Source organism: Poecilia formosa, unplaced genomic scaffold (genome assembly GCF_000485575.1).
Source record: "Poecilia formosa unplaced genomic scaffold, Poecilia_formosa-5.1.2 Scaffold268, whole genome shotgun sequence".
In the NCBI taxonomy this organism is placed as follows: domain Eukaryota; kingdom Metazoa; phylum Chordata; class Actinopteri; order Cyprinodontiformes; family Poeciliidae; genus Poecilia; species Poecilia formosa.
In genome coordinates, this window is record NW_006800207.1 from 712,755 (window position 1) to 739,302 (window position 26,548).

Consider the following 26,548-nt stretch of genomic DNA (forward strand, 5'->3'; position numbering starts at 1 on the left):
CAATTTTGGAGCAGCTTCCAATCTTGGGGGTTTCACTGACTTAATTTATCCAATTTCAAGGCGATGGTTCGGTTCAGGTGGCTCAAACTTTGACACAGTTTGATGCTCAATAACATTGATGTTGCATAGATCTGCTTTTAGTTACGGATTTGTGTGCATCTCAGCAGGTGAAAACAATCCAGTCACTGCAGCACTGCAAACTCAAGCAATATAAGCAGGCACTTGGCTGGTTTTGGAACAGAGCAAAAGAAAGCAGACACAGTCACCAAATAAATATTTCAAAATCAAACTGATCAAACTTATGAGAGAATGCCTTAGATGAAAGAAAAAAAATAAAATGAGAGAAATGAGAGGGTCTCTATTCATGTTATGTCGCACATTTAACGTGTTGATAGGTTTAATCCCTACAACTGCCGACATCGTTAGTGAGAAATAAGCACCTCAAAGTTAACACAGAAACACACACTGGTCCTTTCACTATGAATTCTTGGCTTAAAAAAGTTGGTCTTGTTTCAGTTTGCTCCTGACGTTTGGCCAGATGTTTTAAATCAGAAGCGTAACGGAGTGTGACCCTTCATGCAACAATGCTCAACAATCAGTGAGACCAAGAACACAATCAAACGTGTTTTGGAATGGATAAAAATAGGGTCAAATTGAGCTTCTGGAACAGCTCCACACTTAACTTATTGAAAATCTGTTGACCGTCTTTAAAGTTTCTGCCTTCCCAAGGGAAACAGCTAATTTAAATTAACGTCAGCAATTCTACCACAAGGGGTGGTCAAATGTTAAGCTAGAAGATTTATGATGGCTTCCATGTTGAGGTGACTAAAGTTAAAAAGGGGCATTTAAGCAACTATTTGTAGAGCTGTATGTATATATCTTAGTCTATATTAATATTTCTGACCGTATGTGACCAATAATTCTCCTTTTATCACTACTAATGATTATAATAATGAATTCAATCTCATAAAGGGGAGCTATTATAAAAAATTCACATTTTGCAAATTTATGTTCTTCAATTTGCATCTCATCAGCTTCTTAAAAAAGTCCAAGCATTCAGAACAACACCAGCCATTTTTGGAAACAAGGCAATGTTTTTTTGGTGTCTGGAAAATGAGCCATTTCAAAAGCCTTCACATTCAACAGGCATTGCGGCATTATCTAGCAACCCCAGCAAAGTCCAGCTTGTTACCTGGCTTCCCAAGTTGAGTTCCAGCACATTTGGTCAGGTGGTTTTGTCTCTGTGTGCTGTACAATAGAAAAGACAAGTGATTGTCTTCTCTATTGTCTTCTCTAATGAGTGATTGTTGTTCTTCAAACAACAATCACTCAATGAGCAGGAGCACAATGAGCATTTTTGCTCATTGTGCAGGAGACTCTACTTCTGCTTTTCAAATACGTACAATTGTATGCTCACGCATTAGTTTGCATCCATTTTCATGTATGAATGTAAGCACAAATTGGGGATCATGGCCAGCAGCAGCTTAATTGGATTTAAAGTGATGAGAGGCTCTAAAACAGATCATTCTGAAAGATTAAATAAGCAAACTTGAACAGACTAAAATCTCATTATCTAAAAATAATTTTGTGCAAAAAAAATGTATCAACATGTTTTGTATAGTTCATAGTCCTATTTCAAACTGTTAATAGCTCAATCACACCCACTTAATGCATAATTTTACTCTGCTCTTATGATATCAAACAGCCAATCATGAAAGGTGTCATAAAGATTGGCAAGCTTAAAAAATGAAAAAGCAACTTACAGATTGAGGTCATTTAATAAATATGTGAACTATGTGAATATGACTTTTACTTTTAAACTGGTTCTTCAGAGTTTTCACTTGTGTCTTTATTTGGTGTATGAGGGATTGGGTCCCACTGGATTTCATAAACTACCCACAGAAGGATTTGCGTAAAGCCGTCACCCATTGAGGCAGTCGCTAAGGTGGAGGAATCTCATAATTAAAGCCTCATTAGAGCCATGCAGCCCAACTATGTTGGTTTACGGGGCAGACAGGAACCTCAAAGATTCACAATGGGGCCTTTCATAATACTTCACTTCTCTAAGGGAAAAAAGGGGCAAAAGCAGTCGCTCTTAGCATTCAGGCAGATGTAATTGCAATCACTCAGCTTGTCTGATACTGATAATAGGGCAATGGGAAATTCCTGTCAGAGTCAGAGGCGCAGGGTGGGTTTCGCAACCGCTTTGGCAGGCTCCACGTTCCACTGCAGGGCAGTGAATGCGTTACAGCATGCACACATAGCTGTCATCAAACACATTTAGGGAAAAAAAACTTAAGACAATCAAAACACACAAGTGTGTGTCACTTTCTTACTCCTGGAGCAGTGAAAAGGCAAATATTATATCATCTATCATCCCCGCTCAGTTAAAGATGTTGAAAGATTCAGCTTATGAAAAAATGTAAAGTGGCTACGCTTTGACAATCCTGCTCCAATAACACACTGTAGATTTTAAATATGTACTTTAGCATCTATATATGTTCATGTCACTTTTTTTTTTTTTTTTTACTGCTTGGTTATGTGGAAAATAAGCAGTGAAAAATAAGGCTATAGTTTAAGTGGCGCCTTAAAAACATTGGTTAGTCGGCTTATAATGAAAAATAATGTTATGTTTTCTTTACAAATTATGGCTGGACCGTTTAGCAAGCAGCCCATTCCTGCCAGACAAATGCTCTACAGTAGGTGGCTGAAATAGCACGTGGGTGTGACGTTTTTGTGGTCGGACCTCTGGTACAGTCTGTGACACTTGGCATCTGAGCAATGCCTTCCAAAGAAGCCGGTAGAGGCATTCATGCAATGATGCTAACAGCTTATTTTACTGGCTGTACTAATGATCAAACCATAGAGTCCAAACATCGTAGTGCTTTCTGAGACCACCCATGGAGCTCTGAACCAATATTAGTAGCTATTAGCAACCACAAGAACAGCGATACAGGCCGAGGTTGCAATGTGGCCTGGGGGACAGCAGCTATCCACTTTTAATTTAATTAGTGTAACATTTCATTCAGATATCAAGCAGAGGGATTTGTTATCTTTGATCAGTATGTCCAGTTTGTTATCTGTAATTTTTACGTGTAAGCAAATAGTCTCTTGTCGAATACAACCAAAATATGTTGGGACATCAACATCTATATCATGGTGTCATTAAACAACACTCTCTGTCTCTCAAAGATTAGGCTGGTGAACTGAAAAAATGTACTCAGCAGACAAGAACAGGGATAAAAATATAATTTAGTTCAGAATTCATTTGGTGTTTTGCATACTTTAAATTACAGAGAACACATTAACTGTGTATTTACTATGGTTAAGTGGTAGTTTTCTGCTGTAAAGTGAGAATGCGGTCAGGGAAACCAAGAGATTATGCAGTCTGAATCATTACAGATCATTAAGGGATCCAATTACGTTACCCCTAATTTCTTCAATTTTACCTGATCTGCTCTCTGCAACATTGTTAATCGTTTTAGAAGCTGACTCTTCTTCATTGGTGATCAGTTGTAGCACAAGAAGTTAAGTACGGACTATCGTCCTCCCTGGGCTTTAATTTGCAAAAACAGTCATCAGGAAGAGATTTTGGTGGTAGCTTTTAAGTTTTGGAGAAGAGAGGGATTTCAAGAAAAAACATACAAATCTAGCTAAAATCTTGTTGAAGATCATGGTAGTCTGATGAAATGAAAGTTTAACTTTTAATCTACAATTCAAAAATACCTGATTGGCACTAAACATGAAACACTATTCATCTTCAAAAACATCTTGTTTGCGTTACAATAAAACATGGTGGTGGCAGCAACATACTCTGTGCTGTCTTTCATTTGATGGATGAAATTAATAATGGCTGAAATAAAAGTTAGTTTTGACTCAAAACCTTCAGATATCTTCTTGAAATCTGGAGAGATGGAGAGAGTTTTTATTTTTCATCTTAACTCTAAATACAAGTATTTAGCCAAATAAATAAATAAGATGCATTCCCAAAAAATGTTGAGAATGTATTTCACATAAAAGGTGGACAAAGTTTTACAAAGTTTACAAAACCGTATTTTAACAGGTTTTTGTATAACTTCTAAAAATACACATTCTGACAATTGTAATTGATTAAAAAAGGAACTTGTTTTATGTGTTAATTACAGGCTCTGTATTTAATTGTTATTGGGCTCTACTGCTGCTGTAATTTTCCTCAGGCTTTTGCTGACTCGACAGAATGGTAATTTTATTGAATTCCTGCAGCTTGTAAAAAGAGTCTCAAGGGAATATGTTGACTTTCTGAACAGAAATTCAGCTTAAATTAAACAAATACACAGGGTACATTTTCTATTTTGTCAGCACAAAAGTGATAGTGTGATTAAGCTTTATAAATCAAGATTTTATCATTATTGACTTCTTTTTACAAATGACAACAAATATCAGAAAAATAGTAGATGAATGAGAGCAGCTTTATTGGCAATTTGGGTGTTTTATGACACAGTATATGTGAGCAAAGGAAACAACTGAGATTCAAGAGAATTTAAAGGTTGAATATAAAATGATGGTTTAATGAATATTATCAGCAACTGATGTTGATAACATTTTTTTTGCTGCTTTTTTATTGTAAATAATTAGCAGCACACATTTTTGTTGCACAAAAACATAAAACAATAACCAACAAACACTGCTTTTTGATATCAAAGGATTTCAGTTGAAATTTTTACTGATTGGTCTTCAAAATTTCAGTTTTGCTCCAAGTTATTGGCATTTTATCAAAAATTATGGGGACATTGCCATGATGGTACATCTACGGTACATGGCAAGGAAGGACAAAAATCATCCAAGGCTTCTCATTCTAAAAACTGGACAATGGACATTTACAATGCAAGTTTGAATGGAGGCCAAGGCAGAAAAAAAGCTGGAAACAACAACAAAGTTATTTTTTAATCTTTGGAATGAAAGCAAATTACCCCAAAATCCCACATAAAAACACCACCGCCGTCTCCTTCGCTTTTGTTGAAATAGCTGGTCTGCTACACACCCAGCTGAATTTGATGAGTGCATTCGTAATCTTCTCCATGGCCTTTTTCATAGGAATACCAATGCATGTAACCGTAGCAACACACTATTGGAGAAAGTATTATTACCCACCAGATTATTTTGGTAATTCCTTTGTTATCCTTTGTCTCTATTTTGGATTATTACTGGTAAATCATCTCACCTCATGTAATTGTGTCTTATTCAAAGTGTTCACAGCAGCTCATAGACCTGTTTCATATATTAAAAGAAAAATGTGACACCATTTCAGTAGCAGTGTCTAGTTATTGCTGTTCTGTGTGTCCCCTGGAGAGGAGGACAGGAAGTGTGGTGATGTACAATTGGAACCATAATGAATTTTGTGTACACAGCAGCCATATTGGATTTTCATAATTGGTATGAAACCAATAACCCAATTGATTATTCTGACATGGAACTCAGAAATTTTAACTTCCAGTTAAAAGTGGAAAGCACAATTTTGCTAACATAATAGTCCTGTAAGAGTTTATTATATTACGCATTTCCTGATGTTTTGGGCTTTTTCTGCATGAACTAGGAGACTTGTAGATATTAATCTGACCATGAACTCCTCTCTATGCCAAAATATTTTGCAGCCAAATGTAAAACCATCTGTCTGACACATTAACATGAAAATGCTCTCAGACACAACTACAGAAGACCTGAAAAAGAAAGTGATCAAGACATTAAAATTGCAGAGCCTTAAGAGATAAATGATTGCCCACAAAACTCAACAGACTGAAGAAATGCTAAAAAGCAGAGTGGACAAAGTGGCAATACATGAAAAAGACTGAATTATTGCTGCTACTAGCTTTTCAATTACAGGAAATATGGGGTTCTGCAAGCTATTGAATTATATGGGTGTTCTTAGTTTTTCTCATGTCTGTATGATGCCAAATTATGAGGCCTATCCAGCATCAATCATCCAGTGTACTCACAGAGTCTATGCACGATATAATATACATATATTTATATAAAATTGTGAATTTAAATCCAAAAACATATACCATCTCACAAGTGTGTAAATGACAAATACTGTAGACAAAACAATTACATATCAATATATATTAAACAGATGACTGTGATAGTTCATGTTCTTTAGCTTTTCCACCAACAACAGTGAACAAGAATAATGTTTGGTTTACTGCAAAGGTCTTAAAAAAAAGCCTTAAGAATATATTGATGCAAACATAATCTCCATTTCATGTTCAGGTTATGTCATACGTGAGGCAGCATGCATCCAGGTTCCCCATGGAAGTGGCAGTGCATTGTGAAAAACAAGCTCAGCCTTGAAGTTCTTCACAGTGTCCTTTCACCATCTGATGGGCAGTAAAGTCAATATTAGCCATTCATCGCTCCTTCAAAAGTCCCTTGTGGTTTTTGTCTTGTGTCATGGTTTTAAGAGGCAGTTCATTCAAAGATACAAAGAACCATAAGACACCAGTGGATGGCTTGGGGATGCCCTTTTCCAGTGTGAGGCTATTCACCAAGCAGTATGCCCATGAAATCCGAACCGCTTTGTATTGTAATGGAAGCACCAGCTGCGTTATCCACATATATGGAAGTGTATTGGCCAACCTGCAAAGAAACACATAAAAACTGGCGTTAATGAAAGCCTGAGCTGTTTTTATTATGTGCTTGTTTGGCTTTTCTCTCACCTGTAGCTCCAGCAGACCCTGAACATTCACAGTGAATATCTTGCTGTTGCTTTCCAATCCAACGATCATTTCAAGTGAACTGTGACGAAAATATCAAGAAGAAAACAATTTAAATATATCACAGTTTTAATGCTGAAGGTACATTTTTATTTATACTATTAGTGTAGTTTCAAAAGGTGCTAAAGTTGAACAAATCACTCTATCGACTGTACGTTTAAAATGCGGTCATATACTGGAAAATGCTATTTGAAACATGACCCAACATTAAGTGCCTTATAAGTGCTCCTGTAACTGAATTACAGTTGCCTTCAGAGTACCCGATCAATACACTTTAATCCCAGAAGTCCCAAGCTATGTACTTTATAATCAAACTTTAATTAAGTTACCATTTACCAAGAACTCAAATGTACTCCTAAGAACCTCATATTTGTTTGCATTTCGTGAAGAAGGATGTTTGCTCAGTGTCTTTCTTAGAGGTTTTTGTGTCATTTCCTGCAGGGGTTCTTGTTGCACCACCACAACAGGTGAGGGGGGGGTGAACAGGTTTTTCACTTGGTTTGGATTGTTTGATGCAGGGCAGTGAGAGAAGTGAGTTGGTGTATTTGGCTGTTGTGTGAATTTTATCTTCTCTAGGCAAAAGGTCGTCTATTTTTTGCAGGCTTAAATGGACAGAAATTCATGTGACAGAGATTCCCAAACAGGGAATAACTTTGTGTTTATATAATTTCCAAAAGTCTGGTCTCCCCTGTCTGTTGATCATCACTATAATAACTATTCTGATATATCTTCCCATTGGATGAAGGGTTCCAAAATATCCACTTTCTGTGACCTTTCAGTCTGTTTGTATTATCAGCAGAACATAACATAACAAAAGTTGATTTGTTAATCTTCTCTTGGCTTCTTCAAAGAGATCTACAGCATGTAAAAAAAAATGAACCTAAATGCAAGTTACCTAGCTACCTAGCTGCTGTCACATGCATAAAAATGCAGATTTAAGTATATAAGCTTCTGAGCAAGAAATCAAATAAGCCAGTTTCCTAGTTTGGCTTTGTCCTGCGTAGATGGTTGAAACTAATTCTCCATCTTTGACCGCACAGTGAAGGAACTGGCTTGTGTTAAGTGGAAAATGTGAAATTTTTATTGCAAATCAATCTTATTTGTCTTTGCTCCAGCTGCCATCCCAGTGAACCTCATTTCACATTCTCCTCATTTTCATGTGTGGGAGCCGGAGACAGACTGGGGTTTTGGCTCAAAAAGCAAAAGTTAAGTACTCTTTTGGGTTAAGCAACCCTTCATAATAGTATTATTTATATTTTTCTCTTATTGTACCACACTAGAAGAGTGGATGTAGAGAGAGATTGGGGAGTAAATCATTTCAACCTTTTTCTCTGACTTTGTGTAAACAGACATTTTGAAATACGTGAAAGAACAAAGACTTGCTCTGCTTTTTTCTTCCACTCCAGCCAGCAGTATTTTGTTCTTCATTATCTGACTCCCAAATCCCAAATAAGGGCATTTCACTATGAGAGCTGTTGTATGTAACAGGCTCCCTAAAAGTGTCAAAGGTGAGTCTATAAAGATTAGTTTGGCGACAGGGACGACGTTTCTAAATGAGGGGACATTTCCCTTAAAGACATGCGCTGCTTTTATGCAGGAAATGCCACACTGGTCCCATGCAAAGTGTAACAGACCACACCTTTAACAGCTCATAAATTCCAGTGAAAGTTGAGGCAGCATTAAACTCTGTTTAAATTTCACCATTTTAAGGCAAAGGTAAACAAACTGTCTGAGCAAGAATGTTAAGCATGCAAAGTGCAATTGTTCTACCAGTTTTGTTCGAATTAATTATGAACTTTTGGGTTTTACTTACCGTCAAATACCAAATGGAAAAAAAAAAATACAATTCCATTGCCTTTGCAAATTTGATTTAGATTCACATGTGAGTCAAATTAGTCTTCATAGCATTTAAATGCTTTCCAGGACACCTACGTGTATCTGTGGCAGAGTGATTCGATGCAGATCAACACACGGACGTTGTCTCTGGCTTTAAGCTGACTTTTGCTCCTCTTCACCTCATTGTGATCTGCAAATGTGCAAACAGTTACCATCATACAATCACAGAGGCTTATTTACACAGATTTTCTTTTAAAACTCCCAACATCTCCTCTGCATATACTGGCTCACCTGATCCAGACGTGTGAAATCCTTGTATTTTAAATAAATTACCGAAATATTTGAAATAACAACTATAAATGCTATATCATAAATGACAAATATTAGCAAACCTCCATCAAAATTTTGAAAATTATAGCTTAACTTTTATTCACAGTGTAAAATGAGTTCCATGTAAGGAAATTAAATGTTTTTTTAACAAAACCACAAGTGTTACTTTCATCAGCACCCTACTGCTAAAATGTTGTGCAAACTCCTTTTGCATGAAATACAGATACATCTGAAAAAAAAAAAATAGGATACCAAGAAAAAGTTCAATTTCAGAAAGTGAAGCTCATATATTGCATTATAAAGTGAAATATTTCGATCCTAATTTCTTGTAATTTTGATGACTTATGGCTTAGAGAGAATTCAGTGACTCATTAAATTTGATTATTGTGAAAAAATTAAATAAATATCGGAAACTCATGATGCCACACCCTAATCGGCCAACTAAGTGAAAACACCAGTGAAGGTTTTCTGAGTCTTTATATGATTTTTCAGTCTGGGTATGCAGGCTACACAGTCATGGGTAAAACTGCTGACTGAACAGATGTCCAGACTTTCACCCTCCACAGGGTAGGTCATGAAAAAGCTGGTTGTTCACGGACTACTATATCCGAGCATATTCATGGAAAGTTGAATGGAAGGAAAAGGTGCAGGATAACCACAGCTTTGAATTCCACATGCCAGTGCATTCATTTGTCAAAACGGTATCGAGTTATTTTTAACCTCACCGTTGGTGTCGACATTTTGCCCCCGTCTCCAAAACAAGCATGTGTTGCACGCATGAGTCAGGGTTTGCGTTAGGGACCGCACATTTTCCAGTCACCTGTGTGTTTTATAGATCCCAAACTTTGAGTGGAAAGTGACGTATGCAAGTTTCAGGCTTTATAAATGAGGCCCCAGATCTTTATTTGAAATGTCTCAGTATTTCCAAGGCTTCCATAATTGTGATGTATAAGATTCCAGCAAGGTTCCCAGGGGTGGTGATAGACAAACAGGCCCACAGCATCACAAATACTACATCAGATTTGCATTTTAAATGTTCTGGCATTTTCACAGAGGTCCTCTTACACTTTAACTAGGCTCTCAGGCCCTTTGAAGGACATAGTATCACAGATTTTCATCTATGTGTGGATAACAGTGAGAAAGAGATACTTTGTCACATATTTATCCTTTTCTATAAGCCTGTTCCAATGTTCTTTCATTTGTGATGGGAGCTTTTACCTGGCATGCCTCCCAAATAAAATATTTTACCCTCAAGATTCATAAATCCTTACATTGTAACATTTATGATGCAGAAATAAATCTTAAAGCTTTTAAAACATCTTCACTTGGGATCCAAAACCAGTGCAAAGGCACTGGAGTTATAGTTCTCAGGATCTCATGTCACCTAAACTGCTTTTTACATCAGTTTGTAACAGATTCATATCAGCAATAAAAAGTAAAACAAGTGTATTTTCTCATATTTTTTTACCTCTGTATGTGAACAGGTAAACATAATCAGAATCAAAGCCGTTGCTTGGTTGTTCTAAGCATGTGTGGATAAGGATGATGATGTTTTAACATTTTCAACAGAATCCACATAAGTGCAAGGGTGAGGTCAATGTAAACAACCGCTGTCTCCTTATAATTTGCTTGCAAGAGTCTGAACACGTATATGGGTGTATAGGGGGCTTTAAGGCTTTACTGTGTAATAAATTACATTAAGGAAAGTTACTGTGACTTACCGATGTGGACATTAGCAGAAAACTGGTATATCCCAGTGATTTGGGCTGTGAACCTCCCTGTTGACTGGTCCATTCCTTTTCCCCTGAGGAAAGCTCCTTTAGCAGGCGGCTGAAAGCAAAGAAAACAACTCAACTGATATCTGGATGATTTATTATACTGACACGCTGGTCCCTGTAGGACAACTGCCCCACTGGTGACTATTCTCTCTTTATGAATCCGGAAAGAAAATACAAACTGCTTGTTTAAATCTGTCAAAGCCGAGTCTATGAAGACTACTTTGGCAACAGGGATGAGGAATATGAATCAGTTGCACTGCCTAAACACAGCAATTTAAAATACTGTCGCAAAAATATTTGAAAAGCCAGGAGAGCTTAATGAGTTGGACTGAGATTGGGATTCATGATACGACATGATCTTCACACCTTGATCCTATTGCTGAATAATCATTTTCGACCTGCCACCGAGCTTTGCAGGAACCTGGAAAGGCGTAGAGTTCTCACAGCAGAGGCGTGCACAGACATTTTGGGTTGCAAGTTCTCAAGTGTTAAACAATGGCACCTTGTGCGGCACTTGGAAGTGCTGGATGCCTTAGTAGTCTGAGATTTATCATAGTCCACACTGCACTGTGAAAAACAAACCAAAACTACAACAATTTCAGAAGGGCAGGATTTGTCCAGAGGAAGAAGTACAGGTTCTCTAGCACCACTTAGTTTCCATCTGTGGTTCTCCCTGCATCACAGCATCTAAGTGCTGCTAATGCTACATTATTCCTGCGTTTTTGCCGTTAACATCCTCATTTGAATTAGAGGAAGCAAGTAAAGCCTGAGTGGGGTTGGCAATTTGCTTTTTGACCAATTTTGGCCTAATAGTTTCAGGTTTCAGGAGCTCAAGAATTTATGCCCACTTTCGTGACACTTCATCAGAGTGAGAACATGACCTGGAACTGACTTCAGCAGATAACAGGTGAGCTGAAGAGATCATAAAGAAGTCACTTAGTTTTATCCATTTAATCATCCTGGACTTGGAAGAGTTGGCAGATTTAGAAATCTCAGGCTTAAGTCAATGGATTTGCAATCATAAGTAGTGCAGCATGCAAAGAATTGCTACTCTGCTTATGCTAACTGCTGTTAAAAGTTGCAAAAGGAAGCTTAAAATTTCAAAAAGATAGTGTTTCCAGATGTCATGTCATGTCTGCGAAAAATCTCTTTTCGCTAAATTAGATTTTACCAAAGAGGATTAATTCTGACCCTGCACAATTTGATCAAATGCTTTCTTTAAACTTTCTTCTTTTGACACTGCAAAACCCTGAACTATAAATGTCTAATGCTGTTAAAACATGTTGCCTTATTATTATATTAAACAGTCTGGCATGTAATCATCCCTCCTCCAGCCACAGTATGTCAGCCCGTCCTAACAGCCCATAGTTCTTCTGCATGCTTCTTCTAACAGTCTCTATTTCTGTCCTCTCCACACATTATTCCAAGTCGGAGACAGAGTCTCCTTTGTGTGCTGCCCAGGGAGTGATGTGTAGGATTGAAAAAGGGGATATTTTTGACCAAAAAGGCAGTCTGAGTCTCAGAATGGCACAACATGTGTTGCCAATGCCATTTACCAGAGAGGGGGGAGGTGGGGGCCGATCCTTTCAAAATTCTCCCACATCCAAAGTAAGCAACAATTACCAAACACTCACTCTTTCACAGCTAAGACAGAAAAACAAAGCAAATAACCGTTCAGAGGAGGATTAGACACAACTCTACTTTTTCAAGTAGGGGAGCAAAGCTCCACTGATTCATAAACATTTGCTTGGTTTTAAACAAACTCACTGTCTGAAAGTTCTGGAGCTCCACCAGCGTCTTCTTGTCCACCACCACAGGTCCCTTGAGCTTGCAGTGGAAAGCTTCTTGTATTCGGCGGTGGGAGGCCATTCCCTCCAGTGTCAGGAGGGCTGTAGGTTGCTGGCTGGGGCTTGTTTGCCTGTCAAGTGCCGCTGCCCTCCTTTCTGTAGCCTCTGAGAGGAATACAGCCTGGTTGTTAGTCACCTCACAGTAAAACTTTAACTTTTCTGTCATGATGTTCTGCTCTCTAAAAGCCCCCGCAGTTGGTTTTGGCCAATGAGTTCATGTGTTTTGGTATCTGGACAATGGGTAGTTTCAAAAACCTCTCAATTGTTAAGTCACAATCCACATAGAACCATTTTTAGCAGCAATAACTTGAAATTGTCACCGATTATGTTCCTTTAAGGACAGAGTTTCTAGGTGCAGCCAAGGTGTTGATGGTATCCATTTTGGTTTTTGCAAATATTGTTGTACTACTGACTTCATTAGGATCAGTGCCTCCAAATCTGAGACCATGGTCTTGAGTCAAAAAATGGATTGGAGGAACTGCAAATAGAGGAGCTTAAGTATCTTGGTGTCTTGGGCATAAATGGTAAATGGAGCAGGTGATGGATGGGTGGATTGGTGCTGCATCCGTTTTGATGTGGATGTTATACAAATCAGTCGATTTACTGGTCGATCAATGCTCCTACCCTTACCTGTGGTCACGAGCTTTAAGTAGATCATAAAAGAATGAGATTGAAGATAAAAGTCCAAACAGAGTTTTTTCCATAGAGGGTCTGCCTTAGAGAGGGAGATGCTATGCTTCTAGGCTGGCCTGGGATTCCTCCAGAGGAAATGTCTGACTGACATGGGAGGAACCAATTGTTTGAAAACAGACTTATAGCTTTGCACAGATTGATGTGTAGCAATAATTGTTTCTATTGGGCCATTGTAAGCACTGTTTACATCATGTACTACAATCCTAGTTAATAAAGGTGATCAGCGCCTGACAGCTACCTCCCCTCTTAAATCCTATGGATGCAGAGTTTTCTGTGTAGTGATGTGTTTACCTTTAATCATGTCTTTGAACTCCTGCAAAAGAACTTCCTGGGTCACTTCAGCCCCTGGAAAGCCAGGAGGTCCTTGAGGGCCCGGTGGACCTGGAGGACCCGGTGGTCCAGGCTTTCGGAAGAGAAAAACAGCCATGCTTTGAAATGAATGATTTGTTTATTGTTTTAGATAGATAATCAGTGACGGTAACATTTCTTTTGAGAGACTGAAAAGACAGTTTAGGTTTACCAGAGCTGGTCTGCGTTTGCGGCACTTTCTGGGGAGGTTTCCAACTGGTCGCTTGACAAAATCCATCCATGACCCTAGTGGATCCACCCGTTGGTGATCAGAAGTCTGCAGCAAGGAAGAGGACTGTCAGTGATTAAACCCATAGCTAATTTTACCCATACATTTTCTACAAATGCTTCCTTCTGTTGACATCTTTGTGAGAGATTTGCACAACCTGTTGATGAGTAAGAGACGAAGTTCACTCAACAGAGTATGATTGAAGTGTTTTAGGACTGGCCCTCTTTTTTTGGACGTCAATATTCCCACCATTGCTAAATCAGAAGTTATGCTGACACAAAATCTATGCAAAAGCTGAAGTTAGCTTAATTTCTGCTGTAGCTTTATGTTGTTGTGTGGTGGCTTTGGTATAACCCTTTTGGGCCACCGCACATGTGAACTGGGATTTGATTCAGAGCCTTCTTATGAGAGAGTAGTGTATCTACAGAGCAACAATAGTGCTTCAATATGGAAATAATAAAGCTATAAAGAGAACTTCTGCCTTATGTTTCTCAGTGATGCAAATGTATTTGAAACTTTTTTTCTTTAAAGCCTAATAAGTTGCTTGGCTTTTTAAGGAAAAAAATATATAAAAGTGTTGTGTCAACAAACTAATCATTCATTTCACAGTAAAGTAATTCTGCCCAGTGGGATGTAATGCAGAAGAGCCACAAAGATTAGTACAAAGTCATTATTGTTTCTTTTAAAACCACTTTTGGAAATACTCATGCTAAGACACAATTAAATGGTGCCAGACAGCAGGGAATGGTCAAACAAGGAAACCTCCTCCTCTCTTCCTCTCATAACTCATCAGCATCAAGGCTTTTTCACATTGGCATCAGTCACTGTCTTCCTCATGTGCTTTTTTTCTTCTTAATTAATTCACACAGGAGCCCCGTTTTGTATTGCCACTCATGAAAATATAATTACACCTCAAATGTTTTTATGTTCCGTCACACTGTAACCACAAACCTTAATGTATTTTACCAGAAATGCAAAACAAAGTTGTGCAGAGTGGTGAAGCAAAATGAAAATAGCTACTCAATTTATTGCAAATAGCGATCTGAATAGTCTATTGGACGTTTGTTTTCAGGCCCCTTTTCGCCACAAATAATATCCTTCAGAGTTCACGTAATTTAAGATAAACAAATTAGAGATGGTTATTCACCTTCAAGCAGGACCGCAACACTAAACATACAAGCAGAAAAATGATTTGTATGAAATCACATTCAGTTGTTCAGTCAATCTAGATCTATGTCAACATGCAAGACTTGAAAACTGCACTCCAATCTCCATCTAACCTGTTTTGCAAACAGGAATGTACAGATATTTCGTCTACAGATAACTGCAGGGAAGAGGTTATGCTAAATTAAAATGCACAGCATCCTTTTCAGATTTCATTTTGTTAAATTGTTCAAAACAAAGTTTCATTTTCCTTCCACTGCACAATTAAACACTACTTGGCATTTTCTCTATCACATAAAACTCCTGGAAAAGGTCAAGGAAAATGACTGTATGTGCAAAATAGCCAAGGAGGATTAATGTAAATATACATTTGTGGAGTTTTTCCACATTAAAATTTCAATAAGCACCCTGCTGCTCTATGTGATCTCAATGCTGTACACAACAGACTTCATTTACTGTAGTTTATGATAAGGAAAAAACATTGCATAATGTTTTTTTCCTTCCTCAGTCAGAACAGTGGTTTTCTTTTTTTAGTCTTGATTTCAAGCCCTATGAAAATAACTGAGCTCTAACAAGAAAGACAGCAAATATATGCAGAACATGGATATATATGGATAAGTTAAACAGTCAGTTTTTTATTACTCTGGAATACCTCATTTATTATAAATTACAGCGGCAAACAGACTACGATCTGTTGGAGAGATAAGGAAGCACGAAGGCCTCTGGAAGCAACATTTTTTATGTCCAGTGGTGCAACTGGTTTGTTTTCATTTGGGTAAAATGAGAGGCTGAATGAATTCCAATTAAATGGAGCTCAAATGTTACCCCAACTTTCCCCTGAACATCCAGGAGCCTTGAGTTGAGATAGAAGAGGAGATACAGACGAGGCATGGAGGTGAGCTGTCTGAAATGGAATTTGTTTAGGTTTGGCAGCAGAACACGGATCACTTATCTACTAAACCAACATGCTCCCTTCTGCTCTGCTGAAGACATGCCTCTTGTTGCACCGCAACAAAGTAACTCCTTGTTTGTCTTTGTAATATGCTGCAGGAGAAATCTTCCCTTTTTCATGTTTTGGGATTTGCAGCACTTGCTCCCCGTCTCTCGCTGACAGCAGACAAAATAAACAGATTCTGCGCCTGCTGCCGGCAGATTGTTGCATATGTTGTTTGATTTTATTTTCAGGTTTGGAAACAGATAAAAACTAAAAGCGATCAAGTGTCAAGAATATTGAATATTGGAGTACCGTTGGATAGAAAACCTCTTTGAATTTTAAAGTTTAGAAAAATCAAGCATTGAATTAGTTTTTCAGTGTTTATAAAAATCAGATGTTAAGAAATGCAATTTTCGTACAAATTAAGAATTTTTTTTTAAAGGTTTTTTTTATGATACTTGTTACTATTCAATGGTAGCAACAAGAGAAGGCTAAGACAGAGCACACAACAAACAGCTCTGGTACAGGACGGTGTGCCTGCTTAGTCAGGTGCCAAGTGGTAGCCACCAAAACCCACGACCACAGTTAAGCCAACTTCTGTTTTAGCACACATTTCATTAAGCTAACTTCCCATTTTAGGATAGCTTTCATTTTAGCATACATTTCTATAAGCTAACGTTCAGTTTTAGCATAAATTTCTATAAGCATAGCTTCCATTCTAGGGGTATGCTTCCTTTGAGGTATTTATGGTTGCGCTGTGGCTTTTCGATTTCTTGTACCATTCTGAGCCCTTTGTATGTTCTTTCTGCCATATGTAATGAACAAATCCAACTGTTTCCTTAATGGAACCTGCAGTTAGAGCTACAAAGCGAGACTTTTCATATGCCTCGACTTATCAAATTTTCTTCATGATGCCATGCACTCTGACAAGGTTCCCAAGGCATTTGGAGGGGAAACGGGTCGACAGTATCACAGATCCTTCACCTTACCCAACATTTGCCATATGGTGTTTTGCAGTATGTTAGTTGAAAAGCTTAATCTTGCAATTTTAGAAATTAGCAAATATAAGTCAGTTCTATTTTTGGAGCCATTCCTTGGCTAAAAAATATAAATATGCCTCAGTTAAATTACATGGTTCCTGTTTTGAAGTGTATTAAAGAGAGAAGCAGAAGTCTATGCAATAATTTCTTAATGTTCCTAGAATTTTACTACCATGTTACTATACTACTGCAATAAAAACTGAAGTTATTTCAACTCAAGGCTATTGGTTCAATCAGTAAAACACAATGGGGTGCACTTTTAGAAAAAAATCCTATTAGATATTTTCTTCCGCTCCTATAATAAAATATGGCATGCTTAGACTGATTGTTGCTTTTTCCAGTTGTGTCATCAGACAAGCCAGTCACCATGTGTTTGCAACAGACCCTAGACATTGAAAATAAACAGAGAGTTCCCAGACTAAATTATATGTGAACATTTTTCTGCCAATCTTAAGGCTCTGAAATGAGCCTTGAAAAAGCTTATATTAACATTTCATATAATAATTTACCACAGAGTTCTTTCACTCTCAATAAAATAGCCTCTTTGACAACCAGAAAGCTTTATCTACTGATTTTATTTATTGAAGTGTCGTGAAATCGCACTGTTCTTTTTATTTTTTTTTTTTTGAGTTTCAACACTTTGAGAGTTGCCCCACACATGCTACATTAGAAAAAAAGGAGAATCCTTGCTAAGGTATCAGTCATTCTCTTCAAATGTATGAAACACAACATTATAATTAAACCATTAAACTATTCCCCTCAGGGATTTTCTGTGCTCAGAGAAGAAAGGCTATAACTAAGGTAATTATTACCTTCATTTTTGAGCCATGGAATAACAGCAAATCACTGCATAAATAATTGAATCATCAAATGAAGGAATGCTCAGTTTTTTCCATTAATCACACCATGTTCTTGTCTTTTTTTTTCTTTTGGTCTCGTTTCTACATAGTATCACAGAAATACAAGCCGTAGTGATGGCTGGGATCACACATACAGCATGCCAAGAAAATGGCTGATTCATTGTATGCAGGTGGGAGTGAGAACTTCAAAGAGTCCACACATGCAGATCCAAAAAAAGGAAAAAAAAAAAACCTTTCTGCTGCTTGCTGTCAGATGCTTTCCATCTCTCATTGACTGCTTTTGACTAGGGTGTGAAGTGAAGTATGGATTCCCCGACATTTCTTTGCCTCTGCTCGAGCAAGCCGTGAACAAGTGAGGAAACGAACGCAGGTATGAAAGCTCAGAGTTGATGAAGAACAGAGGTGCTCTGGCTTTGATCACCACTGATGTGTGAGGGCCTTAAACTTGTCTCATCTATCAGCAGTTTCAAGCACACGCCCTCCCAGCACGGTGCGCGAGAATGTGTCGGTTATCATGTGTAAAGGTGAGAAATGTCAAGTCCTCCAGAGCGTTGTTATCCTTGTTGAGGGGGTTGCCAAAGAAAGGGGAGCTCTGTGTTCTCCGGTGGGACAGTAATCTTACTTTTACCTCACAAAAAGCCTGAGTTCAACAATTCTGACGTAATCCTCTTTTATTGAAGGAAGCCTGGTGAAAGATCCATGATGGCACTTTTCGTCTTGTTTGATAAAATGTTACATCCAGCAGGCATTTAGCAAAAGGTGAAGACAAAGCAAGACAAAAGTAAACAAGAAATATATAATATTTTAAAATCGGTATAGAAAGTGTCTTTTCATGATAAGTTATGAGTTAACCAAGCCTGAATTTTACTATTTCAGTTTCTCTAATGGAATGAATCGCCTTTGAACAGAAGACGAGCTTTTTGGTTAAATATGAACACCACAGCTAAGAAAATCTAAATGCATTTTACAATAAAAAAAAAAAATTCAAACACCAACTATACCTTAAAATGCATTAACTAATTGTTTCACTATGTTGTTGTCAAGACACCTTTGAGAGCTTTGGTCTTAAGGAGTTTTATTCTGGTTAAATAAAGGCTGAAGAAAAAACTATGTACAGTTTAAACCGTCTTAGCGCTAACGCAGAAGTTAATATTTACTCTAATGGGGTTAAATAATCAGTGGCAAGGAAAATAAATTAGGGATGTCCTGATCAGGTTTTTCTGCTCCTGAGTCCAAGTCATTTCATTTTGATTTGAGGATGGGTTGATACTGAAAAGTACTTGAAACATTTTGAACTACAAATAAACAATTAGGAATTTAAATTTAATATTGTAAATAACCAAAAATAAATCAGTTTTAATAGCAAACTAATAGCAGACTGTTATCAGAGGCACATACTGTGGAGGAAATGAATAATTGACTGGTGCTGTTTGAATCAAATCAGTTTTCTTTAGTAGATTTCTCTAACGATGTGTGGATTTGACTCTGGTTTCTACCTTGCAAATGATGGGAGTAGAAAAATGATCCCAGGAAGCCACACAGGTTCCTGGAAATGTCCCTACTGTTAATCACCATTAGGCATTAAAATTTACATAAAACCAAAAACAAAAGAAATCCCTACAACTGTACATGTACTAAACAGGTTTTTGTAACGTGCCAGTTGTGAAATCTGAGCCTAACTCTGCACAACTAATTTCTAAGGTTGTTGTTTATAGTGTTGCTACATAATTTTGAGACCTTTGTTATCAAGCTGTGACCCCAACATGGAAGCGAATCAAGCTTCAAGCTTGTTTACTGGGAACTTTCCAAACACAGAAAACAACATGAAGTTTTGCTGTTTTGTCCTTTGGGGCCTTTCAAAGGGAAACAAATGAATTTATGCAGTGATTACAACAAGTTCTGCAAACAAAATTTAGGCTTCAGTTTATTCATATTGTCTGTGGTTGAATTTAAGTTGACAGATTTGTTACAAAAAATGTGTTTTTCTTTTCCTTCTCTTCTTCGTGCTCTGCAAAATGTGAAAAACAACTGTTGTACTTCATGAACTTTTGGATCTTTTCTGTAAAATCTTAATCATAGATGTTTCTGGCAGTCAAATAAATCAAGAGACAATGCAACAATGCTGCATCCTTGAAGTTTCCCCATAAGCATGCTTCGCCTTTCCACCAGTGACTGTTCTGGTAATCACAGCGGACAATAAAGCATATTTTTATTGTTTTATTTTTCATAGTTCTCTCTGGCCGGGTGGTTTAGAGGTTTTGGATTATTTGGTGAAACAGTTGTAATCATGATAGATTGTTCACACTGGGCCATGAGATTTTATTACCCAGAGAAAAAGAGCTCTTCTGTGTTCACTGTTTTTAATGTGTTTTTCATGTAGTTTGGAGAAAATTAGGTAGAATTTATTTGAAGCAATAAAATGGGAAATATTTCCCTGGGGCAGCGTGCCACCGAAAACACAAACACAACTGTTAAAACATGTCTCTGGGGCCGCAACCAGATACTGCAATTCTACCCTTCTACAGGCAGCTCCTGAATTCCTCCAGCTTAACTTATCTTGTTTTCACGTCAGTGTTATGTGTTTTCCTACCTGTATGTACACACGAGACGACATGAAACATTTAGCTGCTGATAAAGAATGTTGCACACGGAGGTTTAAGGTTGAGCGAGATGATGGAAAGTCTTTTATAATCTCTTGTTTTTACATCCCTGCACTGCTCCATGTGCAGTCATCCATGCATGAGTTGGAAGGGCCCAATGTGGGGCCGATGCCGCCCCAGCAGGCAGGGATCCCCAGGCTTTCCGGGATGAGTTTATCCCATTAGCCTGCATGCATCCCAGCCATCATACATCCACCTCCGTGTTCCCCATCGCTGCTCTTCAAAGAGACAGATTACCTTGTGGATTTGTTGCGCGAGAGCTAAATACGGATAGGCATGCAATGTTGACTCTGTGCTGTTTTCACTATTCTGTTACACAATGTGAAAGCATTCTCTGCAGAACATAACAACCCTGACACACTCTGAAGTTTCTGTCAGTGGCTTCATAAATGTTTCAGGAACACAACAGAAAGTTTGAGCGAAATGTGGTCCGACTGTGTTATTGACAATCTTAGTGAGAGATTAAATACATTTTCAAACGGTAGCTTGCAAAACTATTGACAATCCATGAACACATTCCGTTTATTGGGATTTTATTGGGATTTTATGGACTGCTACCCATGGTTAAAAAATATGTAGATATGAGGAATTTTTATAAAAAGAAGGCAAAGAGGACTAAGAGATTTTTTTATCTATTCTCATACAATGCTAATGATACTGGGCTTTTTTTCAGTTTCTTGTCATTAGGCTGGGAAACATTTGCTTTGTTATAGACTTTGTCCTATTTTCTATAAATACACAGCTTTAATCTCAATAAACTGCAAAAACACAAATACTTACCAAGTATTGGACCATGAAAAAGAACTGGCTATAAGTGAAATAATCTGCCAGCAGACAAGACATTTTAACTTATAATATGGGAAAAATATCTTGTTCTACTGGCAGGTTATTTAATTCATAACTAGAACTTTTTTAGCAATAGTAATGAATCATTCACTTCAAACAAACTCCCATATCTCGCTGAAAATTTACTTGTGCCTTAGTTTTGACTTATTTCAAGTGTGCTAAGATAGTTGCATTAAAAACTAGACCAAAACTATACGCTAAGATTTTCTGTTTTTGAAGTGAATGTTTAAAACCAACTAATAAAGTACCTCACAGTTGCAAAGTGGAAGGAAAATGCTACCTTCAAAATTATAACTGGAAAATCTTTGCTTATAATTTCGGATCCATTTAATGTGAGACCTCTAAAAAAGAACATAGTATGTGCAATTCCCTTCAGAAGTCCTTTAATCACTAATTAAATTACACATGAGTGGAATTTAATCTCAGTTTTTGTGTTCTGTGAAAGCATCAGAGAGTCATCTTTAGTGAGAAAACATCATCATGGAGACCAAAGAACACAGCAGACAGAGCGAGGAAATAACTATGGTAATGTCTAAAGCTGAGTTTGGATATAAAACAAAATTTAAGGCTTTAAACATCTCACAGAGCTCTGTTCATTGTCATCTGACAAAGGAAAGAGTATGGCACAACAAACTACCAAGACATGGCAGTCCATCTAAACTGCAAGGAGCGCATTAATCAGAGAAGCACTCGAGAAGTTCATACCAGAGAAAATGCAGAGATTCAAGATTAATCTTTACCTGCATAAATTTGGTCTTTATGAATAAACAGCAAGTGAAATCCACTGCTTACCTAAGGTTTGCCACAAGCCAGAAGGATTTGGGCTACATACAAAGCATAAAAGAATAACATCACACACTTTCACTTTCCTTATGGCTAAACACAATGGTGGCAGCATCATGCTGTGGTTAGAAATGATGTAGAGATGGATTCTTGTTTGAGGCTGCAAAAAAAATTGAGGCTGCTTTGGAAAATTTACCTGGAAAATGTACCTCCTTACCTTGTGATTGTAAAGTGGCTGAATGTCAGCAAGGATGCATTGTTATTTGTGAAGGAATATAAAAAGTTAAGTACCATGCAATAGTATTATTTTGGTGAAATAAATTCCCAACAAGACAATGTTTTCAAATATACCGTCAGATTTACAGTTGAATCGTTTAGATGAAACCACATTCATCTGTTTAAATGGCCTAGTCAAAGTGCAGCTCTAAATTTGATACGTGGAAACCAACATTTTGAAGTTTTGACGATCTCCATTCAATAAAATGAGCACTAACTTCTGTTTCTGGCTGTAAAAGTAGAGACATTCCCAAAGACCTGCAGCTGTAATTACAGCTAAAGTTGGTTTCACAAAGTATTTGGTGACGAGGATCAGAAATAAAAAAGAACAAATTAAATACATTCAAGTTTACGGTTGTAACAGGACAAAATGTGAAAATGTAAGGCTCTGAATACAGTATGTTTGCTTGATCACCAGAGAAAATGTTGGCCTTACCCTCCTAAAAAAGGCAATATGAGATTAAAAGAAACATGATTGCTGGCTAACATCTGTTGTCTGTACAAATTACAGCTCTATTGCCGGAGTGAGTGCCCATTTTCCCAGTGGTAGGTAAAATGAGAAGTTGAAACCCAGTAGGATCGCGATCCAACCCAGAAACAGAGTTTACTCTGTGATTTGACTGTAGGCAGAACATCCATCTAAGCTCATCAGGGGCTCTCAATTGAGTTTGAAAGCATTTTCCTTTTTCACTTTCTTGCAGCTTTCTCTGATGGATGGGCTGAGTGGTAAGCGCTTGACGGATGCAAACAGGGCCTGCAGTGCGTTAAATTTCCCAAAGCAACACTAAAAGGGATCTACTGGCAAGAAATACAGAGCAAAATTTCAAGCTATTTGTTTTTAATTTAGGACTGGGAAAGTAAAGATTTTAATTGTGATAATTATGCTGCTTGCTGGATGCGCCATGAAATATCCATAAACAACAGATGTCTTTCTTCTGTACCACTTTAAAGCACGCCTTTCCTGCTTAAAATTGAATGAATATCATAACCAGTTGGATATCATAAAATCTACTGTGAAATTTACAGAATGCAAAAATATTTTTACATTTTAAAGTTACAAATTTTTGCTTGCAGAAACAATCCTGGCCAATCTTCTAACAATAACTTAGCACACAGAAAAATATTTTTGAAGATTTTACCATTTTTCTCATGCGTATTGCAAAATCTACTGGTTTTGTTTATGCATTCCTCTATTCCTCCTCAATTATTAGTTTTTGATTATGAACCACTACTCATAAATTACACTCTCATCTTTATAATGCCACATATCTGACTTTTTCTCGAATGCACATTTTCTGAACAACAAAATGTCCAAATGCACATTCAATGTACGCGAAGGATAAAGATGAAATGTAGCTCTGTCTTTTCTTTTTCAGATACACGTGGACATCTATTAATCTATAAAGCCACAAAAAACAAATCTTGGTGCAGTGACTGATACATGAGCAGAATCAGGAAAGATTAAAAGATTTCCATAAATCTGACATCAATCCAAACAGAACGGCTGCACTGTGTCTGCAGGGGGAAGACAAAACCTTTTGGTTTATTTTGCTTGCAAATCCCAAATGTGGTGGCAAGAAGACTGTTTACGACCTGTTTCTTTTGCAGATGACTTCATGGGGTCATTTTCTCAGCGTTAAATAAGCATCACCTCTGTTGTTTTCTGGCACGCCAACACAATGCCATGCAGACTGGGGACAGTTCCTGTTAGGCCTAGCATAAGAGCAGCGCGTGCTCGCGCAGTGGTTCTGCTTCCTGTGGGACTTGGCCCTGTCTCCTATGTGTGGGCTGATTCTGAAGGTCCCACACGCTGCAGCATTAATCATCACCAGGGATGAGAGAAAGGAAACAAAAACCTTTGCTTCAGGCTAAACCCTACTATTACTCAACACGCCAGGCGTGATGTTTGACTTGAGTCTCTCCATTACAGCCCTCATAGATCCCTCGCTGCTCTGAAGCAGTGACAGATTCTTCTCATCTTAAGCGGGGATCCCAGAAAGGCTTAAATATTTGACATTGTGCTCCAAAACTGTAAAATACGACGGGTTACAGAGGTCAGGCTTGTCTGAAATGTTCATTCTCTGCACGAAAGAATCCCTCTTGTTACAAAGACGACTGCTGGGATCCGTTTCAAACAGAAAATCTGCAGAAGAATGCAGCATCCAACTGGACGCTGCTAGCAGCCCACACACAGGATTGGTCAGATAGACATGCCATCATTAGAACGGTTTCCACTGGCCACAAAGGGGAAAAAATGTAAATGCGGGTGTAAATGTTTGGCTGGTCAGAGAACACGACACGCCAAGACAGCCACAGCTGGATGGGTTTCTTTCTCTGAGACCTAACAGACGTGTGAAAGGATAAACATACAAAAAAAAAGTTAATCATATTTTAACAATATGTGTGAGAGAGAATTTATATCACCAAAATAATACGATTGCATGGTACTTAACTTTTTATATTCCTTCACAAATAGCAATGCATCCTTGCTGACATTCAGCCACTTTACAATCACAAATTTCATTTTGGATTTTAAAAGATAGACCAGCACAAGTGATCTGTAATTGTGAATTGGAAGGAAATAAATACATGGTTTCTCTGGAGGAGCTCCAGAGATCCACATCTCTGGTGGGAGAATCTGACAGGAGAGTTATTGCATTTAAAGTTCGCTTTTCCACTATGCAGTGGATACTGTAAACGTGGGAAAAAATGCTCACATGCACACATGAATCACATGGGTTATTAGCAAATGTTTGTAGAGCCAGGCAACATGCTAATAGCTAAAACCAAAGAATATTTAACTCTTAAAATGGCCCAGTCAAAGTTTAAACCTACATCCAGTTGAGAATCTATGGTAAGGCTCTGAAATATGAGTTCAACTGTCTGTTTAACTTGACTGATCCTTAGCTATTTTGCAAAGAAGAATTCATGTCAGTCTCTTGATCAGCAAACTGTTTGCAACAATGGCCAGAATCCCAAAGCTGAAAGTACTCAGGAGTCACATTGTTTTGAAATGCAAAATATTTTTGTTGTGACTCAGGTTTCAGCAATAAGTCAAACATGCAATATTTTAATGAATCAAAGTAGACATTTTTTTGTCTCAATAAAAGGCAGACAGTTTCCTTACTTTTGTGGGAAAAACCTCTAATATTAACCAAGTTTAATAGAAGAATTAATGTGCTCACATATTATTTTATTTTTCAGTAAAAAGTAACTGGATATTTATAGTCCTATTTACTATTAAATTCAATTAAAAAAACATGTCTATTACAAGAATAATGCTTTATAGAAAGAAAAATGTTACGATGATGTTATGTTGGTCATTTTATGACTGTCTTTTTTTTTATTTCTTGATGTGAGATTATTGCGATTTCAATAAACCTGAACTGAACTGAATTGAAATGGAAGAAGAATTAAATTTGTCATTTAAATCGTCATGCTACAAATTCACAGAAGTGCTCACTGGAGGGCTATTCTTGAACAGCAGTCGAGTCGGGCCTCAGAAAATTATCCCAAGGGCCACTCTTTGGACACCCCTGCACTTTTGATTTTTACTTGTAAATAATTAAAAGTAAAAAATATATATATTTCCTTTACACAGTTATTTACGCTTTGTGTTGGTCTATCTCATAAAATTCTGATAAAATACATTTCTGGCAGAGGTTCTCTAACAACAAAATATGAAAAATTGTATAAGAGCTATTTCAAGGTGCTGTCAGTTTACCCCAAGAGTGATTATGTCATTAACGTCTGATTGTGGAAAATGAGATGAAAAGAAAAGAGGGAGGCACCCGGGCCTAATCCTCACTGAGGTGTTCCCTTTCAGGGCCCTTTCTACGGGGCTTTGTGAGGGGCTTACATGGCATGCTGCCCGAGTTTTCAGGACCACGCCGCTCCTATCGGATGTCCCAGACACAGTGGAGGCAGACTGGGCCCATGCATGACAGAATTGATGTGCTGAGAACAACATCGCCCCAGGTCTTTTAAAGGTGACCTATTATGCTTCCTTGAACAGGTTAGGATAGGTCTATGGGCTATGCAAAAAAATGTTCAGGACATTTTTGCACAAAATCAAGCTAATGAGATTTTAGTTTGCTCAGTTCTGCCTATTTTGAATGCCTTTCAGAATGAGCTGTTTTAGGGCGTCTTCTAACTTCAAACCCAATAAACTGCTG

General features: G+C 37.7%; 1 protein-coding gene across 2 annotated transcripts in view; it reads right to left on the reverse strand.

The window, feature by feature from the left end:
* Window positions 1-26,548, reverse strand: part of c1qtnf12 (C1q and TNF related 12) — a 44,232-nt gene that overhangs the window by 13,042 nt on the left and 4,642 nt on the right. The window contains exons 2-8 of one of the 2 annotated variants that reach the window (XR_001664590.1): window positions 13,754-13,858; window positions 13,525-13,636; window positions 12,461-12,645; window positions 10,637-10,745; window positions 8,682-8,775; window positions 6,693-6,771; window positions 5,534-6,612 (exon numbers count right to left, since the gene is read on the reverse strand). Coding sequence is in view for 1 of the 2 variants with exons in the window: in XM_007570773.2 (XP_007570835.1) it covers window positions 6,514-6,612; window positions 6,693-6,771; window positions 8,682-8,775; window positions 10,637-10,745; window positions 12,461-12,645; window positions 13,525-13,636; window positions 13,754-13,858 (783 nt within the window). In the remaining variant the exon portion in view is untranslated. Of the gene's footprint in view, window positions 1-4,429; window positions 6,613-6,692; window positions 6,772-8,681; window positions 8,776-10,636; window positions 10,746-12,460; window positions 12,646-13,524; window positions 13,637-13,753; window positions 13,859-26,548 lie in introns of those variants that run through there. The other variant, XM_007570773.2, reaches the window with a different exon arrangement.